Consider the following 19,101-nt stretch of genomic DNA (forward strand, 5'->3'; position numbering starts at 1 on the left):
GACATGGACATAGCCATTAATAAAAATTGCAATCCATGAAATGGGTTCAGGACAACATAAATGGGCTATCTTCAATTGTCCTATTAGAATAACAAACTTAGTTACTAAAACTATTGAAATGATTACTATGTAATGCAAATATGATTTTAAAATAGTATTTTTGAAAATGCATTATCCTTTTCATTCCTCCCATGTCAATTTTAATTTCATTCATGTAAAGAATCTTTGGATCTTTTTTACTGAATTAGAGTTGCTTTATAAATACACACTGCTGTTGCTGGGAGGCTATAAGTCTCTGATATACAGTTGGTCACTTTCATACATCAAGCAGTTATTAAGCTGCTCATTAGTAGTCTCATGTGGTCCCTTGAGTTCCATATCCTCTGGAGGGAATAATGTACTTTAACTGCGAGATTGGTCTTCCTGAGGTATGTATGCTGAATTTGCTTCTTTGTTTAGGTTCTGGTCTCCATTAGATGAAAATGATAAAGAGGCACTGGATTAAGTATAAATGTTGATTTGCATGGAAGGCATCAGAATAATGGGAGAAGATGTACTGGGTGGAATTCATAAGGCATAAGAACTGAGATTTAGGCCATTCAGCCCATCAAATCTGTTCCTCCATTCAATCATGGCCGGTAAGTTTCTCAAACCCATTCTCCCACTTTCTCCTGTAACTCTTGATCCCCTTGATATGCAAGAGTCTATCTCAGTCTTAAATATGACTCAATGACCTGGCCTCCACAGCCTTCTGTGGCAATGAATCCCATAGATTCACCACTCCCATAGTTTCTCCTTATCTTCATTCTAAAAGATTTTCCCTTTACTCTAAGGCTATGCCCTCGAGACCTAGTCTCTCCTACCAATGGAAACATCTTCCCAACATCTACTCTGTCCAGGCCATTCAGTATTCTATATGTTTCAATTAGATCCCCCCTCATCCTTCTGAACACCATTGAATATATACCCTGAGTCCTCAAACATTCCTCACATGTTAAGCTTTTCATTGCTGGGACCATTCTCCAGGGCTAGTACATCCTTCCTGAGACATGGGGCCCAACATTGCACACAATATTCCAAATATGGTCTGACCAGAGCCTTATGGAGCCTCAGAAGTACATCCTGCTTTTATTGAAATTTCTTGGAAAGGGCTGATGGTGATCTAATCAAGGCCTTTAAAGTAATGAAAGGTTTTGAGACAATGGGTACAGAGAGAATGTTTTCTCCTGTGGGAAGAGCAAAACTAGAGGCCATCAAAATCTGATGGTCACCAGGAGGAGTGCCTTCCCCCAGAGAGTGGTGATTATGTGGAACTAGCTAAGACAGTTACTGATTAATGATTGGTAAATGACAGACATGCATTTCAGGGGAAATTATTCAAGCAAGTGAGGAAGAAGGAAATACAAGGTTATGCTGAGATGAAGGAGGAAGAGAGGCGATTGAATGGAGCAGTAATGCCAGAATGGACTGGTTCCATGGAATGGCCTGATTCCGTGCTGTAAATTCTATGTCATTCTCTGTAATTCTCTCTCTTAATGATAATTTGCAGCAGAGGGTGTTCAGATCTCATTTCTGACAGTACCAAGAGACCTATTAGAATTTCCATTCAGCCGAGACTTACCGATGTGTGTGTACGATAGTGCTTCGTTCAAACCCAATGTCTTTCTATCAAAGGAGATAGAGTGGATCGTTCTGATTTCTGTCTGTGTGTAATTATAGCTCGTGGTTGACACAAGGATCTCATCTCCTTCCTGAACAAAATGAACATCAATCAGTAGCTGAACCATGACATAAATGAAACTGGGTTAAGTGGATTGATACAGCTCCCCCCTCCCCAGTGACTAATCAGCTGCCCAGTTTATTAGATTAAGTCCTGACAGAATCTGTTTGATTTAAAGATTAGCCCCTGGGCAGGATATCCTGCTGAAATGCTGGAGCAAGGTTCAGATGAGATTAGAGGGAGAGGTGGGTCAGAGCAAAAGATAAAACATGCAGAGGGATACACTGTAGTAACTGGCTCAGCTGGAGTGAAGAAAGGGTGGCTAGAGGAGATGTTAGGTGGCAGAGTTTTCATTCTCCAATGCCAGAAGAATCTGGCTGTCCAAGACAGGTGTATATAAAAAGAGGAGAGAGAAGATGCCTCTATCCCTGCTCATGGAAGTTCAAGAGCAAACAATAATTCTTGTTTATTTTCAGGCATGGTGGTGGGTCCAGGAATAGATGATACTCTCAGTGCTCAAAAGTGGGCATCATTAGATAAGATGCACCCCAAGATTGAGGTCCCATTAACTGTCCTCGATGTAGAATCCTCCCAATTCAGTGAAGTTTCACTACGTTGGGCTCCCTCTCCCCCAGTTATTGATCCCAATCCTTGTACAAATTGGAGGAGGTTATGCCTCTGGAAGAATCCATCCCCAAACAATCAGTGTTCGGCTACTTACAGCACGACCCCCATCCCGAATACCTGCCAATCGACGGCTTCAACCAGAGTTATGTTGAGGGAGCCAGCATGTGCTGTTGAACCCAGTTTGGTTTTATAGACCAAATGGGGAATACCGTGCAGATCCAGTCCTCCAAACACACCTACAGAACAAAGAGGTAAAGCAGAAACATTGCAGCCCTGAACTCTAGGAAAGAAAACTGGGTAACAGTTTCAGACAAACAAATCAACTGGCAAACTGAAAATACAGGCACTGAAATCAACATTGGAAACAAACAGTTACACAGAAAGTGGAGTGGGACAGTAAATGATGTCACATAGAAGTAGTTTTGGAAATCTCAAAATTCTTTCCAAATGAGGTTGATTCATAAGGAAGAGGGTGGGGTGAAGTGAGTCAAACTGAGAATTTGAAACAAAGGCCAGTAGGTTTTTGTGAGGTAGGGGCAAGAAGGGATATGAAGCACAGGCAGATAAAAAACGCATCCCACCCAGATCCATCCCCTACCCTATCCATGTAACCCTGCATTTCGAATCCACTCAGCCTGCATATCCCTGGACATTGCAGGCAATTTAGCATGGTCAATCCAATTAATCTGCACATCATTGGACAATGGGAGGAAACTAGAGCACCCAGAAGAAACCCACAAGACATGGTGTGGAAACTCCACACAGGCAGTCACCCAAGGATGGAACCTAATTGGGCACATGTTTGGTGTAAAAGCATGACAGACTGGTTGAATGCCTCCTCTTATATCTATTATTCCACTCTGTTGGTTCCACCCTGTTGATTTTATATCCATCTCTTTGAGGGTTGATAGGGATCTATTGAACACCAGAAGGCAATGCAAATACAGTCAAGTTTGGGCACAAGGGAGCATGGCAAGGTTGGATGGCATTCATTTTAATGCAAGCCTTGTGAGTAAGGTGAATGAGTTGAGGGTGCTGATTAACATATGAAGATATGATATCATTGTTTTCACAGAGACAATATTGAGGTAGGGGCAGCACTCGCGGCTCAACGTTGTAGGGTAGTGTGTCTTCAGAGGAGACAAGGAGGAGTAAAAGAGGAGGTAGTGCCATAATGCTGAGCAAGAAGTTAATTACCGCAGTAAGGAAGGATGATATTTTAGATGGTTCCTCAAGTGATCCATATGGATAGAACTTAAAAACATGAGGGGGTGACCACATTATTGGGAATATACTGAAGACCCACAAATAGACAGGAAGAGATATAAGGGCTGAAATGCAAGGGTTGAAGTGTAAAATTCATAGGGTGATAGTAATAGGGGATTTTAACTTCACTGTTATTGGACTGAAATCCTGGGATTCCCTCCCTAAGGGCATTAGGGCTCATAGAATCACAGCGTCCCTACAGTGCAGGAAGAGGACATTCAACCCATCAAGACTTGTGCCGATCCTCCGAAGAGCATCTCACCCAAACCCACCCTCAACCCTTTTCCCGGGGACTCTGCATTTTCTATGGCTAAACCACCTAGCCTACATATCCCTGGATGCTACGGGGCAATTTATCATGGCTAATCCTGCATATCTTTGGACCACAGGAGGAAACTGGAGCACCCAGAGGAAACTCAGGCAGACACAATGAGAATGTGCAAACACCACATGGACATTCACCCAAGGCTGAAATTGAATTCAGGTCCTTGGCACCGTGAGGCAGCAGTGCTAACCACTGTGCCATGCCAATGTACAGCATATGGACTGTAGCCATTCGAGAAGGCACCTCACCACTACCTTCTCAAGGGTAGCTAGGGACAGGCAATAACTGCTGGCCAGACAGTGATGCCCACGTCTCACAAATTAATTAAACAAAACAAAAATTATTAACTGGGATAGACAAAGTAGGAAAGGCTTAGAGGGTTCAGAATTCTTAAAATTTATCCAGGAGACCTTTTCAAGCTAACTCACAGGAAGTCCTACAAGACAGGGGGATGTGCTGGACTTAATTTTAGGGAATAAAGCTGAGCAGATGGGAGAAATATCACTGGGGAAGCACTTCGGTGATAGTGATTGTTACACAGTAAGATTTAGAGTAGTCACAAAGATGGACCTGAAAAAGAAGTTCTGAACTGGGGCCAGGCCGCTTTTAATATAAGACAGGATCTGGCCACAGTGGACTGAGGCGGCTATTCATGAGAAAATGTACATTGGAGCAATGGGAAGCAAATGAGGAAATTGCTAGTGCTCTGACATTAATTTTCAATTCCTTGCTGTACACAGGAGATATGCAAGACGACTGGTGGGCAGCTAATGTTGTCCTGTTCTTCAAGAGGGGTGGTAGGAATAAATGAGGGAACTATAGGCCAGTCAATCTAATGTCAGTGGTGAGGTAACTTTTGGAAAGCATTCTTGGAAGGCAAGGATTAATTCAGGATAACTAGCATGATTTTATCAGGGGGTGCTTTTGTCTGATAGGTTTGATTGAACTTTTGAGGAGATGCCAAGATGTGTGCAGCGGATGTAGTCTACTTAGACTTCAGTAGGGCTTTCGACATGGTACTGCTTAGTGTTGGCCATCAAGAAGGTAAGACCCCATGGCAACTAGGGTAATTTGACAAATTGATCCAAAATTGGCTTAGTGGCAGGAGGCAAAGAGTGATGGTCAAAGTTGGACAGTCATCTCTGTTATAATGCGGTAGTTCTATTCTTATGCAACCTTGTGTTATAATAGCAGCACCAGTTAAACTAATGGGGCCGGAATTGTGTTATAACCAATACATACTTTAAAAGTTCATACTTTAGAAATAATTCGTTAATCAGATTATAGTGAATTCTCATTAATGAAATGTGCATAATAGTGGAATGACCTGCATACAAAATTATGCATGGCATAGACAAAGTAGATAGGAATACATTTTCCATTAAGAGAGTATCAGTCAAGGGACATAGATTCAAGGCAAGGGACAGAGGTGTACAGGATACCTAAGGAAGTCTTTTTTCACGTAGAGAGTGATAGGTATTTGGAATTCACTGCCTGATGGGACTGTGATGGGCCAGCCCTTTCTACCAGTTAAACTCTATGAATTTCTATGTGACACGGCTAATTCATCATCAATCCTTCAAAGCAAAGTTATCAGATTCACAAGGTCAAGGTCAAAGTGGGAAACAGCCATCTAAGCGGCTGCTGCTTCACTCACTGTGGGCACAACAGATCCTCTCTGAATCAAGCGGGAAAGATCACTTTCTCAGCTTTTCTACTTAATAATCTGAATATGATTCTGTTAAGAACTCATCACGAGTGAAGCTATACAGGTGACTTACCCAGCACCTTCGAACCTTGATTGGGCCCATTTCTTAAAGGCCACTCGGGGGTTGAATGGTCTCCCATCAAAACAATCTGTAGCTCTCCTTGGAACGGTTTTTCTGGGCTGCCTGCAATCAGCCTCCCTCCCTGCAAAACAAAACACACCAACAGTAATGCAGTTGAAATTCCTGAGACCGTCTAAACCATCCCAGACCCAGGGAACGGGAGGAGTGAGCACTTTAGCAGAGAAGGCAGGAGTGCCTTCAGTTTAACTAGACTTTCTGACTCAATCCCTGTACGCTTTAATACCCAGTCTTATTTCACATCCTCCCTCACAATTTATACCCTTTAATATCTCACAGAAACTGAGCATGTCTAGCAGCACCTGTGGAGAGAAAACAGCTAAAATTTCAAGTCTAGTGACCCTTCTTCAGAACTGATAGCGGCTAGGAAACACTAGTATTTATGTTGATGATAGGGGCAGAACAAGCAGGTAGATGGAGATGAAGCCCAGAGTGAGAAATAGAGTAAGAAATGGAGACTGAGAAAAATGTAGACAGACAATTGGAAGTTAGGGAGAAGATAAGCTAGATAGGTGATAATGGGGACGATGAGTGAGTAAAAGTAGGAACAGGCCATGGCCTGGGGTGTGGGAGTGGGTAAAAGACACAAGTGGAGGTGTTCAGCCTTTAAAATGATTGAATTCAATACTGAGGACTGTAAGCACCCCAAGCAGAAAATGAAATGTTGTTCTTCAATCTTGCAGTGAGCTGTACTGAAGCATTGCATGAGATCCACGTTAGAAATTTTTGCATGGGAACACAGTGGTGTGTTGAAGTGGTAGACAAAATTATGTCCCCATGTTTTTGACCTATCGACTAAGGGGAACAGCTGTTTTTATTCATTGGTATGGGCTAGTTGAACCAAAGGATCTGTTTCCATACTGTATGACTCTATGATTCGCCATGCCCCTCATAATTTTGTACACCTCTAAGACACCACTCAAACTTCTCTGCTGCAAAGAAAATAGCCTGAACCTCCCTTTTATCCTAGGAAGCATCTTAGTCAACCTCCTCTGCATCCCCTTCAGTGCAATCACATCGTATAGTGCAGTGACCAGAAATAAAATGGTACTCCAACTGTGGCCTAACCAAGGTCCTATTCAGCTCCATTATAACTTCCCTGCTCTTATAATCAGTGCCTCAACCCATAAAGGCAAGTGTCTAATATGCCTCTTTAACTACCTTATTAACCTGTACTGACACCTTCAGGGATTCGGGATTAACACCCCAAATTCCCTCGACTCTGAGCTTCCGAGTGTCCTGTCATTCTTGATTTGTGCAATAAGGACATGTTGTTTCTGTAGGGTGACGATAATTTAATGTTTGTTTAGGTAAACTCTGTGGACCTCTTTCCTTGTATGAATATTTTCTGTTAAAATGTCTTGGTTTTTTTGTCCCTTTCCCCACATGGACAGAAAAAGGGTGAGAGACATCGGATGATTTCAGTCCGTGTGTTTGAATATTTCTTTCAATCTGCTGCTCTTGGCATTTACCCTTTAAACATTCTGTAGCTCAATTGGAGGGCTGTTGTCTGGCAAAATTGCATAAATTTGAAAGAAATCTCAGGGTCATTGAGTTTCCAATTTTCCCTCTTTCTGTTTTCAAAAAAGGTAACATTATACCATACAAATTAACAGTAAATGCAGCACTTCAGTTTTCAATGCAAACTCTTCTGGCATTTTAGCCTCCTCCAGCGATCCCCAGCTTTACAGATACCAGGGTTTCACAAATTTGATTCACACCACAAGGTATCAAGAAATGGTTGGAGACACTGGATACTGCAAAGGCTATGGGCCATTACAATGTTCCAACAATAGTACTGAAGACCTGTGCTCCAGAACTTGCCACTCCCCTTGCCAAGCTCTTTCAGTACAGTTACAGCGCTGGCACCTAGCTGATGATATGGAAAAGGATCTAGATATGGCCCGCACATAAACAGCAGGAAAAGCCCAACACAGCCAATTACTGCCCCATCAGTCTATTCCTAATCATCAGTAAAGTGATGGAAAATGTAATCAACAGTGTTATCAAGTGGCATCTGCTCAGTTTGGGTTCCACCAGAGCTCCTGACCTCATTACAGCCTTGGTTCAAATATGGACAAAGGAGCTGAATTCCAAAAGTGAGATGAAAGTGACAGCCCTTGACATCAAGGCTGCATTCGACTGACAATGCAACCAAGGAACCCGAGCAAAATTGGAATCAATGGATATCACAGAGCAAAATCTCAGCTGACTGGAATCATAGGAATTTGGTCGTAGTTGTTGCAGGTCAATCATCTCAGCTCCAGGACATCTCTGCAGGAATTCCTCAGGGTAGCTAGCGTCCAAGGCCCAGCCATCTTCAGCTGCTTCAAGTTCCCCTCTAAGGCACTCATCATCCTGGCTTGGAAATGTAATCAATATTCCTTCACTGTTGCTGCATCAACATCCAGGAATTCCCTCCCTAAGGGCATTGTGGGTCAACCCACAGCAGGTGGACTGCAGCAGTTCAAGAAAGCAGCTCACCACCACCTTCTCAAGGGCAACTGGAGCAGGCCATAAATGCTGGCCAGTCAGCAACACCCACATCCCACAAAACAAATAATAAAAAAAAGTCCATTCCATTTCAATTTTTAGTTCTGAACAAAGTGAAGATGTGGTCTCAATAACTGCTGATGTGAATCCAGTGGCTGCCCGTACAGAGACAAATTACAGAATGTCACATCCATGATGTTAAAGAAGTCAAGTAGTCTTTTATGTTTCCCCTTTCAAGAACCCACAGGGACAGGGATTAAAAATGAGTTTTAACCCTGATCTGTGCGTGTTAGCATCCTGGCCTCCTAGTGTGTGGACTAGTGTACTGGAAAAGTCACTGCTTTGAAAGCAGTCATTACACTTTTCCAACAAAGATAAAGAAAGAAAAAAGACACTCTCACCCTGACTGTGAGAAGCCAGCTTACCAGCAAGCCAGTCAAAAGAAAATGAGACTAGAAGGATTTTGAGCACTGCTAGATAGCCATCGTTGAAAGAAACCAGGACCAAAGAGCCCTCTAAGCCATCCTACAACTGACTCTTCAACTACGAACATCAAGAATAATACACCAACATCACCAGTAGTATCTAATGTAATGGCCACGGCATCTCCTACCTACCTTTATAAGTGACTCAGAGATTGACCCATATATTGTTTTTAACTTTTCCTTTTGGACTCACGTCTTATTTCTTTTCTTATGTATATGTGTTGTATTACTATTTCTGCGTGTGCTCAGTAACTAATAAACTCTCTTAATCAAGTCAAGTCAAGAAAGCCTGGCTCCTTTTGAAACATGAACTTATTTGGTCTAGGAGACAGGTAACTATTAAGGGAGGGGTGAACAAACGTGATAAACAAACGTGGTTCTGACCAACTGAGCAGTTGGGTGACAAAAAAAGGGGACATAGTTCATTCCTCCTCAACCAGGCACATGACAATTCAAGTATACAGCTGGAATTATCAGAAGTTTCGGGAATTTTATCTGGATCTGGATATAACAAACTGGGACCTCAAGTACACAATGTGAACCCATAGATGAAATGAAAATATTACACTAGCTAAATTGTCACTTTGAAACCAATTTCGAAAAATCTGCCAATGACTTTTTTGAGTTTGCACTGCTGCAGTAGAGAGGCGTTTGTATCTGATGCCAACACGTTCCTAGGAGAATTGGGGGAGTTCCTTTTGAAGATTTAAAAGATTGAACAGTTAATACATTTTGGGACTATTTGGAATTAGAATTTTGCCCAAAAATCAGAAAAACTGAAATCATAAAAGAGCTTGCCAATGGTTTACAAGCAGAAACTGGCAGAAATGACATGGAGAGAGTAGCATTTTTGCAAAGAAATGGTTTGGTTATAAAGCAGCCAAGTTAGTGAAGAGGTTTGCAGTCACCAGAACTTGGAGAAAGATGCCTTCCCCACCAATTACATGCCTTCCCCACCAATTACATGCCTTCCCCACCAGTTACACGCCTCCCCCACCAATTACATGCCTTCCCCACCAATTACATGCCTCCCCCACCAATTACACGCCTCCTACTATAGTTGGGTTTGTGATTTTGTTAAACAAGCTTGCACCCTTTTCGGGTAAAAAATGAGGTCTGCAGATGCTGGAGATCACAGCTGAAAATGTGTTGCTGGTTAAAGCACAGCAGGTTAGGCAGCATCCAAGGAATAGGAAATTCGACGTTTCGGGCATAAGCCCTTCACCTGATGAAGGGCTTATGCCCGAAACGTCGAATTTCCTATTCCTTGGATGCTGCCTAACTTGCTGTGCTTTAACCAGCAACACATTTTCAGCTGCACCCTTTTCGACCAGCCTGGGGTCTTCAAAGGTATTCAGTCATACTAATGAATACAGACGTGGTCCTCAAACATCAAAAGCCAGTGAGCCTGATTGGTTCTGTGAGCCTCATTGCAGTACCTTTAAAACCCCAGAATGAAGTCCATTATATCCTTAAATTGTTAATGTCTTTTTCAGTCCCTTTTCCTGGGGACTGTTTTAGTTTCTCCCTCCCCTTCACCTCCTGATTATTGCTGGGATATTACCTGTATCCTCTCCAAGGAAGACTGATGCAAAATATCTGTTCAATTTATCTAGTTCCTTATTCTTCTACTCCCCAGGTTCACTGTCTACAGGACTAAAGCTCCCTTCAGTTAACTCTTTTCCTATATAAATATCTGCAAGCCCTCTTAATACCTATTTTTAACTTTCTAGCCTGCTTTTTTTCCGTACCGTAATTCCTGCCTAATTTTTGAAGTCATTCTTTGTTTTTTTTTAATATTCTGTCCAATGTTCCAAATTAGTACAAATCTTTGTGGAATTGTCTAATTTTTATTTTAATTTGATTTTTCAAAAACTTCCTTAGTTACCTGTGGGTAAGCCCTTCGATAAGACATTTTCTTTCCACTGCTGAGTGTCATGAAATATGTCTTTCAATGTCTATTACTACATCTCCATTAGCCTATCCTTTAAGTTAATATCCCAGTTCACTTTAGCCAGCTCTGTCTTCAAACTCTGATAACTGCCCTGAATCAAATGTAAAGTTTTAACTGTAAGAGCAATTTACCTGAATTGAAATGTATGTTGCATTCAGGACGATTCTTGTGTAGGATGATGAACGATTAAATGACTTTAAGTTGTCATCCCTAATTTCTAAGGTACCAAGGATGGTAAGATTATAGAGTGGAGGAATTGGGCTATCCACCACTATCCATATTCCTGCAGGAATAATTTATTAAAACATGAATAATTAGTATTTAATTTGCCATCTTTTAGCTTGTTGTCAAAACTCCCCAAAACTCAGACTATTTTCCTGCAACCTTGACCCTGACCCAAATGCAAATGAGGACACCATGAACATACCTTGCTGGAGGAGATCATTCCAGTAATTGGTATAACAAGAGCATTCTCTTTGCTAAACAGTAGCATTTTGGAATGGCACTGTGGCACTCTGGTGGGAAGTGGAGATAGCCATTCTGACTAAATTTGGAGAATCTTTGGCAGGACTGGTTATTGCTTGTTTGCTCTGCCCCCTCTGGAATACATCACCATTTTAAATCTTCAAGTATATGGCATGGACCAATGGATGACACAACACATGTTTTGTCAGAAAATCACAGATTCAAGGTCCACTTCAGAGACATGAGCGTATAATCCAGGACAACACTCCCAGTGTTTCACTGACAGGTGCCTCACTGTCAGAGTGGGTGTTTTTGGACAAGATATGATGCGGAAAGCTTGTCTGCTCCCTCAGGTCATCACAATATATTCAATTTGAAGAGCAGCAGAGTTGTCCCTGGTATCTTGGTCAATAGCTATGCTTTAAACAAACTAATAAAATGGAATGCCTATTTATTATCATTTTGCCGTTTATGGGATGTGCAACTTGGGTTGCTGCTTTCCTTAGATTTCAACCGCGGCTGCGCTTTATTGACTGAAAAACACTTTAGGATTCTGTGAAGTCAGAAAAGGCAAGACACAAATTCAGGTTTGCTATTGCTATTTGCTATTGAGAGTCTTGATGGCACTGCCCTTTCATCTGATGAGATTTGGAAATAGTTTGCAAAATTCATTCAAATTAAACATCTTTCCTGACACAGAATGTACATTTGGCCACAAAGTTTGAGTAGAACTGACCCAAAGTGTTTCACGTTCAGATCTTTTCTTTATTTGTCTGCTCATCTGATCAGCAAGAAACTCTCTTTGGAACATCTTAACATAACTAGAAATCATTGCTACTTGGGATTCATAGAGTTTCCAGTGTCCCTATGATTAGGGAAATTGATTTAGAGAGTGTATTGTAATGACCTTGCTCTAGGGAGTGTAAACTGAATTTAGGGAAATTAGTTTAAGCAGTGTACTTTGGCATGAAGAAAATTGATTTAGGGAGTGTTCTCTGGAATTGCTTTGTTGTATGCAGAGAGAGCAGGTTGACTGTTCCTGTATTTACTGAAGTTTAGAAGATTGAGATGGGCTGAAAATGTGTTGCTGGTTAAAGCGCAGCAGGTCAGGCAGCACCCAAGGAACAGGAAATTCGACGTAAAGGGCTCTGGCCCGAAACGTCAAATTTCCTGTTCCTTGGATGCTGCCTGACCTGCTGTGTTTTAACCAGCAACACATTTTCAGCTCTGATCTCCACCATCTGCAGACCTCACTTTTTACTCGAAGATTGAGATGGGATCTAATTGAAATATATAAAATTCCGTCAGGGCAGAACAGACTGGATGCAGGGATGTTGTCTCTCCTGGCTGGGTGATCCAGAGAAAGGATTATAATGTCAGGATGTGTGGTAGACCATTTCGGACTGAGATAGGAGAAATTTCTTCACTCAGAAATGTTGAACTGATGGAATTTCCAATCACAGAAAACTGTGCACCAAAGTCACCAAGTTGCATTTATAAAATAAATGGATCAATTTCTAGAAGCTAAAGTAATGGGAGTTTTGGACGAGACTGGGAGTATGGTGTTGATAGTCTAACAGCCATGATCATGTTGAAAGATATACTAGTCTTGATGGGTTGAGTAGTGTATTCCCACTCCTAGTTTCTATGTTTCTGTACTTCTATGGTTTAAGGAGTGTACTCTGGGATTGGGGACATTGGTTTAGATCTTAATGCATAGGAACGAAGGAGGCCATTCAATGAGATCACTTTTCTACATTTCTCCATAAATTTTGATTGCCTTATTGATTAAATGTCTATTTCAGTGCTGAATATACTTAATGAGCCAGCCTCTACAAGCTCCACAGTCAAGAATTTCAGAGACTCGCTACTTTCAAGAGAAGAAATTCCTCCTCCTCTAAATCTTAAATGGATAATTCCTTACTCCGAAATTATATCCTCTGGTGCTATAGACCTGATGAAGAGGTTATGCTCGAAACGTCGACTCTCCTGCTCCTCAGATGGTGCCTGACCGGCTGTACTTTTCCAGTGCCACACATTTTGACCCGTAAGACTCTCCCACAGTGGAGAAACAATCTTTCAACATCACCCTGTTAAGCCCTCCCTAAGATTCTCATACATTTCAATAAGGTCTCCTCATATTCTTCTGAACTCCGATGAGTACATGCCCAACCTATTGAACCTCTCCTCATAAGAAAATTCTTACAGGCCCAGGATCAACTAGTGAACCTTGTCTGGACTGTCCCCAATGTCAATGTGTCTTTCGTTAGATAAGGGGACCAAAACTGGTCATATTCCAGCTTGCAGTCTGACTGGTGCCCTGTATAGTTTTTAATAAACTCCCCTATTTTTATACTCCATTTCCTTGGAAAAAAAGCCACCATTCCATTTGCCTTCCTTATTACTCAGTGAATTTGAATGCTAGTTTTTTGTGATTTATGCATTAGGGACTGTACCCTGCGATTAGGGAACTGGTTGGTTTTGTCATCACTCTGTACCTTGTTCGATCACCACGCTGCTGCCTTCAGTGGGAACAGTGTAATTGGATTCTGGCCTTGATTCCCAGAATGATGAGTTCGACCAAGTTCTGGAAAGAAAACATTTTTGAGAATGACAAAGTTTCCTGTCCCTAACTGGTGTTGATTAAATGCAAAATAATTGAAATTAGGCGCATAAAGTATTTAAAGTTTCCAAGTCAAGAAAGATGGTTCAAAAGCAATTGGTAAAATAACCAGAGGAGAGATGAAAAATGTTTTAAAACAGTGAGTGGTTATGATTTGGAACATATTAGTTGACAGGGTGGGGGAAGCAAATTCAGTTCTGATTTTCTGCTGAGAATTTGATAAATATTAAAAAAGGGGAACTGTTTGCAGGAAGAACCAAAAGAGTGGGATTAATGAGATAGCTCTTGAAAAAAGCTAGTACAATGGCTACATGTGCTCTAAGATTCTGTGAATCAACTGCAACAACCACGTGAGAGATTTGTTTGAATATTAATCATCTCCCCTCTATCCTCACTAGTTTTACCCCATGTAACGTCTTACACATAATTAGAGGCATTGATCTCTGAGTCTCTGGAAGGTGGCTCACAGTTCTTGTAAAAGCAGCGAAATACTTGAAACTGAACATCGATGTCAACCATTGTTGGGTCGAGGTTTGAGTGAAAGCTGTGTCGCTCTGAAACTCCCCTTCCTGAAACTGAAATGTTATTGAATGATATCAGGAGCTGGTAATATTTTAATAACATGCCACTCTGCAGCAATATAAAGGGAACAACAGACAGGCTAAGACAAAACAAATGGCATTTCTTGTGACTTTCAAAATAGAAAGTTTTGAAACATAATTCTGGAATTGTGATCTCTCCTTTGAGTATTTTAAGTGGATTTGAATGTGGAAAGCTGTACAAGTACTGAACATCCCCAGGTACTGTGTGGGTACCATGTATTTACACAGCACAAATGTAAATCCAGAATAAGGAACAAAGCGTAATGTTCCTTTTGGAAAATATACCCATTATCAGAAAATGGGAACATTATTTAAAATAATTTAGCTTTTGCAAGCAAATTGTCTCTTTTAAATAGATTAAAAAGTCATTTCCAAGACACTGACCCAGATATCCTGATGATGGTCAGAAACTCTAGTTTACAGTGAGCTGTGTTCTCTGATTTAAACATCCAGAAGCACAGCCAGACACTGTGAAAAGGTCAGTATGTAAGGAAAATGTGGACTTAGGATGCCAGTTGGTTAGGGTGCTGAGTGGTAGCGTGCAGGTAAGTAATGAATAGGTCATGGGTAACACGGGTGCAGTTGGCGTCCTGAAGGTCAGGCTGCAATGAGATGGTGTGTTGGATCGTTTGGAGGTGAGGGAGCACCTTGGTGGTGGCTAGAGGCCTTGAGTCTGGATTAGTGGAGTAAATGCCAGCAGCAAAGAGTTTTGGGTCTGATAAATCAGTGGTCTCAGGGAACAGAGGCATTGGGCAGGTAGGGGAAACTGTGGATCCAGAGGTGGAGGAAGCAAGGTGAGGATGCTGCTAGGAAAGGAGCCAAAGTGGGGAGCAATGAGAGTATTGAGTTCAGTGAGAGTTGAGTCAGGGCACTGTTCTACTGGGGGTGGAATTCCAAGGATCTGCAGAATGTAAGGGTTGAGGGAAGTGTGGTTTTAGGATTAATGGTGAGTCGGGGAGGATTTTAGTTTTCCAAACTTTTCCAAAGCTAAACAGAGTCAGAACCTTGCAAATTCTTCAATTTTAACAGACTCTTTCAAAGAGTTCCAAATGCAGAGGAGCTGCTCACTAGAAAATTAAATTTCATGGCTAATTCTGGTGGAGTCAGCTGCCTTTGAAGTTCTGCACGATTCTAGCACACAACTCCACACTCTGCAGCTTGAATAACTCTCTGACTATTGGAATAGCTGGGCCAATATTCCTGGCACGGCCCCAAATCGTCCTCATGTAGTCCATTCATCCCTGGGAGTTTCGTGCTCCCCTAACTCCAGGATTCAAAATCACCCACACCTAGAATCCAGACTTAACCCCCTCCCCACCATGAAAATATCAGTTCACCCACACCCACGGCAAGATTCCTGACAGCCTGTGAGTTTGCTTGTAAAGTGAAGTCAATGTTCATAACCTTACTCAGATAATACAGGGTCAAATTCTCCTGGTCGAAGTACCAATCGCCATTCTGGTTGCTGGCCCAACTGAGAGGTTGGAGTGAATTATTCCGAACTGGATTCATGATCTTGAAATAGTCTGGTTGATGGATGAATTTGTGGATCAGTACAATAGAATTATTGTCCTAAAAAAAGAAACAAAACTGAAACATTACCAACTACCCCAAACTGTAAAATGAACATTCTTTCCCAAGGTTTCAAAGCAGCAGAACTGCTCCTCTACTTGCTCCTCTCGGCCCTGTCTTCTTCCCTTTAGCCCACTATGGTTCTCTCTTATCTTCCATATTCTTTGCCTTTCCTATCCTGTACTCCTCTTTTCTTTCTCTCTTCTCCTTAACTTGCACACATCACTCTTTCCCTCACCTCTTGTCTCCTTTCTGCTATCTACATCACTCTTCTATTCCCCAAGTCTCCTTCTCCCATCTCCTCCTGCTGAAAACGCCTCTCTTCATTCTGCTCCCTGCCTTCCTTCTCCTCTCCTGTACATAAGGCATCTTTAAAACTCCTGGCTTAGAACCTGCTGAACAACATAAGTTATCCAACCATTCTCCATCACCCTTCTGTTCAATTACCAGCCCAGATTAAGAGCCTCAGCTCTTCACTTGCACATTTAAATTGACAATTATGAAATGGGTCCAAATTTATTAAAAATGCTGTTTAAAATCATTCAATGAAGCATGTTGGTAAACCAAAATAATAATTTGATAGCCCTTATTGGCTTCTCTCCACCACCAAATAAATGGCAAAAGACTATAGGAGTGACTAAGGTAATTCAATCTGCAGCAAAAGCTCTATCAATGTTTGCAAGGTCAGTGAGAGGGCTCCTCATTATCAGTGGACTCCTTGCTGGTTGTTCACCTAGGATCCCTAATCAATGACTTTAGACATCATCCTTTAATGAATTTGATCCATTGAGATTACTGGAATATGGTCGGTGGTCTGTATTTGCTCATTTGTGAATTGCTACCTCTTCTCACCTCACGAGCCACATACTCCTCCATTAATAAACCAATATTTGACAGAGACCATAGGGTCCAAAGTTCTGACCATGGCAACAGAACCAAGCCTGGAGCAACTTATTGGAGTGGTAAACTCTCTATTTACAGATCCATTGGCAAGAGTGCTAAAACCGGTCTCAACTCATACTTAGTATTGAAGCAGCAATATTAGGACAGGTTACCAAACACTTTATCAAAATGTAAAATTTCAAGAAAGGTTTTAAAGGAGGTGAGAATGGTGGAGATGTTCATGGTGGGAATTCCAAGTTATCAAGTACAGGAAGCTGAAGGCATGGCCACTAGTGATAGTGTGATGGAACTTGAATAGGGATAGGATGCAAAACTAGAAGATTGTGGATATTGAAAAGTTGTGAAGGTGGAGGAGATTTCTGCCAAAGCAAGAGTGAGAGGTCAATTTTTGATCTGAAACTGAGGACAAGAATTGTAGTTTTCAAAATACATAGCAATGTCCATGAGTAAGTAATGCAGCAGTATTCAACCTGTTGTTACACTCTCCTCTAAATAAGGCTCACAAATACCTTGAAGTGATGGAATATGGCTTTGTAAGAGATGTTGGTGATATGATCCATATCCTTAAAGTGCCAATTTAAGATCTCATCATTTGGGAAAAGAGCCATCCAACCACACCTATATGTGCCACAAGTGGGCATATATGGGATGATACTGGTTCCTACATCAAGAACAGAAACAAAGTCAGCAATTTCATTCATTTGAATAAAACATAAAAGAGTTCCACATTTGATCATTCCAGAGTGAAAGGATTTTCCACTCAAAGTCTCTAAGCAGTATATATAACATATTTTGAATACACACATACTAATCAAAATCTTAAATGTTTCATGTTTACAAACCTTACTTCTTGAGATCAAAATTTGGTAACATTTAAGAGTGTGCTCACCTGAGAAAGGTTTTATAACAAGGATTTTCAGCATAAACAGTTGTTTGCCAAAATATGTTCATGAGCCAACTAAAACACTAGAATAAAAACTGAGTACTGGACAAACCTAACAGGTCCATCAGAATGTGTGGAGAGTGAAAAAGAATTAACATTGTCTGACATGACTCCTGCTGAAGATGCTCCCCAGATGCTGCCTGTCTTCACTTCATTTTACTTCAGTGGTTAGCACTGCTGCCTCACAGCACCAGAGACCTGGATTCAATTCCTGCCTCGGGCAACTGTCTGTGTGGAGTTTGCACATTCTCTCCGTGTCTACGTGGGTTTCCTCCGAGTGCTCCGGTTTCCTCCCACAGTCTAAAGATGTGTGGGTTAGGCAAATTGGCCACGCTAAATTGCCCATGGTGTTAGGTGAAGGGGTAAACGTAGGGGAATGCATCTAGGTGGGTTGCTCTTCGGAGGGTCAGTGTGGACTTGTTGGGCCGAAGGGCCTGTTTCCACACTGCAAGGAATCTAATCTAATCTCGAGCCTCCTTACTTTTTTTAATATACCTAATGTTTTCTTTTAGGAAGTAGTAGTACGTGAAATTTATATCTTAAATAAGACTTTAAACAAAATACATTTAGAAAGAAACACATCAGTCAATATCATTACAAATATGTTTCTTTGCCTTTTTTATAGCTTCTTTAAAACACAATGAATTTGCAGTGGACCATTCTGCCCCTCAAGCCTGCTTGACCATTTGATAATATCATGGCTGATCTGATCATGGCCTCAACTTCTGTCTACCCTAATAATCTTCAACTCCTCTGATAATCAAAAATCTTTCTAATTCAACCTTGAATACATTCAATGATGCAGACTTCACTGCTCACTGGGGAAGAGAATTTTACAGACATTGTACCCTCTGAGAAAAAAAGATTATTCCTTATTTAAATGGGATACTCCTAATTTTTAAACTGAGACCCCTTATTGTCAGCTCTGACAAAAGGGAAAATGCTCTCAGCATCATATGTGTCAAGCGCCTTCAGGACATTATATGATTCAATTATATTACCTTGCCATTTTTAAACCCCAGTTGGTCAAGTCCAACTTACTCCATTTTTTCTCATAATAAAAACTCTTCAACCTTGGAACTCAGTGAAACTGGATCTGCTGAGGGGGGAGAGACCTACTGAACACCTAAAGTAGCACAAGGGTCAGTAAGACCCTTGCTGTCTGTTGATTGACTGCATTCGGGAAAAAATAGACTCAGTCACAGGAAAGGGAAATAATTGATGAGTGAGTATTTAGCTCATTCTCTTTTTAAACGCTTCTGATTTATTAGTAATT

The 19,101-nt window shown here is 41.3% G+C and overlaps 1 protein-coding gene across 1 annotated transcript in view; it reads right to left on the reverse strand.

Annotated features, from left to right (window-relative positions):
* LOC132815185 (fibrocystin-L-like) overlaps window positions 1-19,101 on the reverse strand; it is a 213,570-nt gene that overhangs the window by 51,072 nt on the left and 143,397 nt on the right. Inside the window, 8 exon segments of the mRNA XM_060824000.1 lie at window positions 1,622-1,751; window positions 2,465-2,583; window positions 5,720-5,849; window positions 10,849-11,000; window positions 13,681-13,769; window positions 14,227-14,435; window positions 15,755-15,979; window positions 17,392-17,543. Of these exon segments, the coding sequence (XP_060679983.1) occupies window positions 1,622-1,751; window positions 2,465-2,583; window positions 5,720-5,849; window positions 10,849-11,000; window positions 13,681-13,769; window positions 14,227-14,435; window positions 15,755-15,979; window positions 17,392-17,543 (1,206 nt within the window).

Source organism: Hemiscyllium ocellatum, chromosome 4 (genome assembly GCF_020745735.1).
Source record: "Hemiscyllium ocellatum isolate sHemOce1 chromosome 4, sHemOce1.pat.X.cur, whole genome shotgun sequence".
In the NCBI taxonomy this organism is placed as follows: Eukaryota; Metazoa; Chordata; class Chondrichthyes; order Orectolobiformes; family Hemiscylliidae; genus Hemiscyllium; species Hemiscyllium ocellatum.